Source organism: Bidens hawaiensis, unplaced genomic scaffold, assembly GCF_021521415.1.
Source record: "Bidens hawaiensis isolate Kalapana, Puna unplaced genomic scaffold, B.hawaiensis_p1.1 tig00012813_1, whole genome shotgun sequence".
In the NCBI taxonomy this organism is placed as follows: Eukaryota; Viridiplantae; Streptophyta; class Magnoliopsida; order Asterales; family Asteraceae; genus Bidens; species Bidens hawaiensis.
The window spans coordinates 349,246-356,012 of NW_027492066.1; the positions used below are offsets into that span (position 1 = coordinate 349,246).

A 6,767-nucleotide genomic window follows, 5' to 3' on the forward strand; every position below is an offset into this window, starting at 1 on the left:
ATTCGGCTTCGCCTGATGTTAATGAAGTTCAGCCACTTTCAAGTTTCAACTCTGTCTATTGAAATAGTTAAACATAGCTATCATTCTCTCTCTTAGATAATGAATGCGAGAAAGCCCCTCAAAAATGTTAGAAAACCATAAACTTTAAAACAGTATTTTTCGTGTGTAAACAAGTGCCACAGTTTGCTCTCTCCTACTTATAAATCTCGCAACCGTGAATATACCAACAATCAATGAAATGCATATTTAGACTACTATGAGTGTTGTTTGAGGACGTTGGATCTCTTTGGGACTAATTTCCTGACAAACTTAAATTCAACCTGAATATACAACTAATCCATTCAATATCTATATGTTGATTTATGGTCATGCTTATTTATAGACGTTGCTCCCATTGGCATTTTTATTTTAATTTTTATTATATTATAATTGTTTTATTTAGTTGGAGGCTTTGGCTTTTGGGAGCACTGCTATGTGTGGAAGAAATACATTTTGCTTCTGGGTGATTTCGGCTGTTCCATTTTATTGTGCAACTTGGGAACAGTAAGTAGTCTTAAAAACCTCTTTTTTTCTAGTTGTTTTACAATTTTTAAATAATTCTTGCACAAATGAAAAAGACATCACTGTTTCAACAACCTGCTGATTTTTTGCATGTTGCAGCTATTTCACCAACACCCTAATCCTTCCAGCTGTAAATGGACCCACAGAGGGTCTAATGCTGATATATATGGCACATTTCTTTACAGCTATAGTTGGTATGCCTCTTTAAGTCATTCAAACATGTGTCACATGTTTCTTGTGACTAAATAACTTGATTAAATAATGCTGGTTATATATACGTTCAGGTGCAGAGTGGTGGGCCCAGGCTTTTGGGAAATCTATTCCCCTCCTGAGTTGGGTTCCATTTATAAATGGTAAGATATATGTTGTTTAGTATATTATACTGTCTTGTATTTGTTTTATTGAATTCTGCTTTGATATTTTGATGTATTGTTGTACTAGGATATAGTCCGTGTAATACACGGGTGGTTAAAAAAAATACAATAAAAAAGTTAAATTTAATAATATACGTAATAACATACATTGCCGTCTCAAAAGCATAAAATCATTAATTCATCCAAAAGATCCCAAACATCTCCACCTAACACTACATCCTTATACATTGATTTTGTTTCATCAACTTCTCTAACTGGCTGCAGTTGTAAAATGAATTTAACATAAAAATAAAAAAAAATTGGCCATGAAATATGTATATATCTAACAAGAAAGTAAGTTTTATATGAAGATTATAACGTTACCATGATAAAGTTTTCGGCATAAGCCATGTCAAAAAGCTGATTATACTTCTTGTAGAGGAATCTTTTTGAAGTAATGTGTAAAAGCATTAGCGATTCCCTTAAAAACCACAAAACCAAGATTCCGGGAAGTAATGCAATTATAAACTTTAATAAGTAATAGCTTTGCTTCCTTTGAAGTAAGTCAACTTCAGCTCCTGAATTTGTGATCATTTCAAAAAGGTATGGATCAAGAGGCATATCAACCTATAGAAAACAACCCGAATCAGTCAAAGTCAAAGGAAAAAGTTGCAGAGTTTTTAATATATTAAAAGTATGAAACTTACAACATATTCTAGAGGGAACCCTTCATTCATTGTTACATATAATGTTTTCAGGTCCTCAGTGAACACAACAGCAGCCACCTGTCAAAGCTCTATATTGAGAAAAATGAGGTGTTCAGAAAGAGAAATCTAAGAAAAAGTCACATGTCTGACCTCAGAATGTTCAAGTTTTTCAAGAAAATAAGTGTAAGGCAGTTTAGGGCGGTAACGCCACCATCTTTTTGATATCCAAAGTGCTCTAACGCCTTGTGTGCCTTTGGCTTTCGCCTTTGCATCTTCTTCACGAAAACTTTTTTCAACCTCTTTCATGTCAAATTCAATTGCATATTTAGCACGTGATGAATCTAACTGTTCGGCTAATTGCTCCCTTCTCAGAATATCTTTCCATATTTGCAGGCTTTCTTGCCATGTTCCTTTAGTTTCTTGATTATTATCTAGCAACAGAAAACCATCAGATATTTTTACTAAACATTAGTAGACTTGTAAACAAACCAAACGCTCAATGAACAGTTCGTGAACCATTCGTTTATGTTCGTTTATTTACGTACGAACATGAACACAAAGTTTTGTTCATTTAGTTAAAAGAACGAACATGATTACTTGTCCCGTTCGCTCATTTATGTTCATGAATGTTCGTTTACGTTTTTTCATTTAAATTATTTTATGTTCGTTGGTTTACGAATTTTTTAGGTCGTTAACATATTCATTTAAATTTTTAGGCCCATTAAAGTTTACTCTAGTCTAAATAACTTTTTAGACCACAAACATTGTTGTTCACATTTACTTTTAATAGGTTTTAGTTCAGTTATGTTGTTCATCTATGTTCAGTTATGTTTGTTTGTTTAAGTTCCTGAACCGTTCGTTTATACTTTATGCTGTTAACAAACAAACATAGACGAATACGTTCATTTTCTTAACAAACAAACACACACAAGAAAACCCTGTTCATTTATTTGTTCGTGTTCAAACGCTTGTTCGGTTAAAGCTAAACGAATAAACGAACATGAACATGCTCCGTTTGTGTTCATTCGATTCGTTTAAAGGCCTAAACATTAGATACAAAAATGGCATTTCTAAAACTAACCTGAAAGCCCTAATTCTTCCTGAAGTTTATTCTTATCCTGTGTCTTCAATTTCACAACCTGAAAGCTCATGTTTTCATTTTCATCCTCACCTTTAAAGCTACAAATTACACAAAACTATAAATTTATGTACGTGTGACTTTTTTCTAACCAAATTGGATGAAGATTGAAGTTAAGTTAAATCGTGTTACTTGATAGGAACTTAAATCGCCGGATGCACACAGCCCTTGTAATCGACCATTTACTCATGTTACAACTTTATGTATCAAGTAAGAATGAAAAGTACCTGGGTCATGGGTAATATACTGAAACTGTAACATCCTAAAATTTATAATGTTGAATAAAGAAAGTTATGTTAGTGATTTCGCGTTTTTAATTATTAATAGCGGGTAGGAGCGGATCATGGACTTGGATTAATTGAGATAGGATAAATGAGAATGTGATTTCAGGGATATAAATACCCCCAAAATCCCAAAATATCTCATTTCTCACCAAACTCCACACACACTCCACACACACACACCTACACAACCTACGGCCGAGATCCGAGGGGGAGAGAGAGAGAGAGATCAGCCGAGATCCGAGAGAGAAGAGAGGGCGGGCGGTTGTGATTAAGCAAGGAAACAAGATCCAACAAGCTCGAAAAGGTAAGATTATTGAACTTTAAAGTTTAAAGATCCAAGCCTTTTTAGTGTTTTAGTGACCGGAAATGGTCGGGAAGCGTAGTGGGTGATATGGAACCATAGATAGGGTGTTGAAATCGCCCGAAATGTGGATCAGAAACCGAACAACAAGCTGTCTGGGCAACTTCGCCTTCGTCTGGGCAACTTCGCCTTCATCTGGGCAACTTCGCCTTCAAGCGATGAACTTCGCCTGCAAGCTAAGTTCGCCTGATGAACTTTGCCTGCAAGCCAAGTTCGCCTGATGATAAGTTCGCCTGAAGCCAAGTTCGCCTGATGGCAACTTCGCCTGAAGCCAAGTTCGCCTGATGGCAACTTCGCTGAAAAGCTAAGTTCGCCTAGATGGTAACTTCGCCTAAAAGCCAAGTTCGCCTGAGATTTAACTTCGCCTAAAAGCCAAGTTCGCCTGAGGTTTAACTTCGCCTAAAAGCCAAGTTCGCCTGAGGTTTAACTTCTCCTAAAAGCCAAGTTCGCCTGAGGTTTAACTTCGCCTAAAGCCAAGTTCGTTTAGGAAATAAATTATGAGAAGTGATAGTTAATTGATACGTATACTTGTTATACAGTCAGCCGTGCACAACTGAAGAAAGGGATTACGATTAACGGTGAACGGAACCGTGTTCAGGTGAGTTTCTAACTCCATTTATGTGTTATGTTTTCGGGGCTGTGTGCATACTCGATATGTTTGTTAATACGCTTATCCTAAGAGATAAGTGTATGCGTTATGTGAATGATGTGATATGTATGAATGATTGCTTGATGGTACGTGAATGATCTTCGGATATTGCACGTACTGTCAGGTTGTAACGCTAAGTTAAGGTAAGTATGATATGTATGCTTATGTGTATGAATGTGATAAAGATAATAAAAGAAAGAAATGATAATGTATGGTTGTATGGTTACGAAAAGGGTACCGAGCCCTAATAATACTCGAGGTATGATGTATGGTTGTATGGTAACGAAGAGGGAATCGAACCCTACTAATATTTGAGAACTAGGGAACCGAACCTTACTAATATTCGAGGCAAGAGGGAAACCGAGCCCTAATAATACTCGTGGAAAGAGGGAAACCGAGCCCTAATAATACTTGTGGAAAGAGGGTACCGAGCCTTAATAATACTCGAGGAAGGAGGGTACCGAGCCCTAATAATACTCGAGGAAGGAGGGTACCGAGCCCTAATAATACTCGAGGAATGTAGGGCGTAATGCTCTTTATAACGTAAGATATGAAAGTATGAAAGTATGAATGAAAGTAAGAAAGTATGAAGGTATGAATGAAAGTAAGAAAGTAAGAAAGTATGAAAGCATGAATGTATGAATGAAAGTAATAAAGTAAGAAAGTATGAATATAACGTTATGTGAATGGTATGATTATGTGATTATCTAGAACTCACTCAGCGTAGCTGACTTTTAGTATGCACGCAGGTGAGTAGGATGAGGCAGCTCGCTTGAGGAGACACATGGCACTGAACAAGAATCTGGCATCTGAAGACTTGTGATGTGTTAATGCTTTAATGTGAAAGACAATGAATGTTTGAGACAAATTATGAATTATGTAATGTTTTATGAAAGTTTTACATTCCGCGTAAATGTTTTAATTAACTCTGATATTTAGAACTGTGTTTATGAGTAAATCCAACACGAAAGTAGGGTTACCGGTAACGGGGCCTTACAGAAACCCAATATATAAAATGGCTTTCATCCTTGGTTCAAATAGATATACAGAGAAACTGATACGAAGATGAAGAAATCGTAGTTATAAAGAACATGTTAATGTGACGGAAGAGTGAAGGAGCAGAAGCAAGCAAAATCGTAAAGTAGGGTTTCAAAAATCAAAGATATGTTGTTAAAGAAGAAGGAGAGGATGGAAGATTCATACCTAGCAGATCGATGGAGGAAACCCTGGAATGAGACTGAGAAATGGAACCCTAGAAATCCAATTCTCCGCTTTTTTTAGAGAAACGAAATCAGAGAATTGGAAATGGTTTATTTCCATTTCTCACCTCTTTCTTTCATAAACAAACAAGAGAATTCTTTCCAATTCCATTTCTCACCCCTCAACACCCCCTTAACTTTCTTATAATAAAAAAAATTAAAATCCAAAAAGTAAATATTAAAAAACGAAATATGTAAAACAACCATTCTCTCAAACCATCAGATTGTTTTATTTGTAAATGAAGGCTTCTCACGGATTTGACTCGAATTCACGGGTAAAGGTCTCACCAAACCCATATAGCTCTTAAACGGGTTATAACATCTCATTATATTAAAAATTAATCTCATCAAATATTATTTGATATGAAAATCTTATTAAATAGGGATATACTAAAAATTAATATCCTATTTTATTTAAAAAAAGATATTATTTATAATTAAGAAACAATTTTATAATAAAGAAAATAAATGGGTAATGGGTATCACCAAACCCAGATAGCTTTTAAACCGGATTATAACATATCATTTATTTGTGAAACCATTTCATCATCAAACCTCAAGTATATTAATTATTAACTTTCTTATAATAAATAAAATTAAAATCCAAATAGACATATATAAGTATTGAAAACGAATAATGTAAAACAACCCCCATAATACGGGGGATAAAATCTAGTATAACATATTTTTATCTTATAGATTCATAATAACATACCTTATGAAAGAATGATTTTGTTTTAATAATATAAATAAGTAGATTAAAATTAAATAGCTTACTAGGTGTAAATTATAATTTTGAAAATGGTTGACGTGGAATCTTATGTGGATAGCTTAATTAAAGGACATGTGAAAACCGTGTTGCTTTAATATAATAGTTAGATTCAGGAATCTCTACTTCGGATGTTGTTTTGTTACTTGTGGTATTGTTTGCTGTTATACCGACTATCACATTCAAGTAAGTAAATCTCTTCATTTCATCAAACAAGCTTTTCACGTAGATGTATCTTTACTTTTAAGTATTGGCAGTTTTTTTAGAATCACTAAATAGTTATGAATTAACTTGTTTTTTTTTCCCGTGACAACGTACAGAATGTTTATAAGGTTGTGCAATCAAGAAAAGGAAGCATGCTAAATGCATCGGCTATGGTAATAAATACTCTTGTTCATTGCTTTTATTTCAATCCCTAAGAGGCTTACTAATGTTTTATTTGTTGGGTTTTAACAAGATTATCAAAGTGATAAAACCTTACTTTTACCAAAAACGCAGCGGATATATGTTTTAAATCTTGTTAATTTTAGGTGTATAAAACCAATTTTATACATGCAAAACCCAATCCCGGATCCATATACGAAATACATACTAATAATCACATGCATGTCACTATAAGTCCATGCATGTCAAGACTACATTTCAAATCCAAGGAAGTATGAAAGAGATGATAAAATGGTTGGCTA

General features: G+C 34.4%; 2 protein-coding genes across 2 annotated transcripts; one reads left to right on the forward strand and one right to left on the reverse strand.

The window, feature by feature from the left end:
- Window positions 1-380: 380 nt before the first annotated feature.
- LOC143542269 (choline/ethanolaminephosphotransferase 1-like) lies at window positions 381-6,305 on the forward strand. Its single transcript, XM_077034901.1, has 4 exons — window positions 381-543; window positions 661-755; window positions 846-914; window positions 6,198-6,305. The coding sequence occupies exons 1-4, from the start codon at window positions 473-475 to the stop codon at window positions 6,269-6,271; spliced, it is 309 nt and encodes a 102-aa protein (XP_076891016.1). The 5' UTR covers window positions 381-472; the 3' UTR covers window positions 6,272-6,305.
- On the reverse strand, window positions 1,092-2,772 carry LOC143542226 (ATP-dependent zinc metalloprotease FTSH 12, chloroplastic-like). Its single transcript, XM_077034862.1, has 5 exons — window positions 2,703-2,772; window positions 1,772-2,052; window positions 1,622-1,699; window positions 1,299-1,541; window positions 1,092-1,193 (listed from the first exon to the last, which is right to left on the reverse strand). The coding sequence occupies exons 1-5, from the start codon at window positions 2,770-2,772 to the stop codon at window positions 1,092-1,094; spliced, it is 774 nt and encodes a 257-aa protein (XP_076890977.1).
- Window positions 6,306-6,767: the final 462 nt, after the last annotated feature.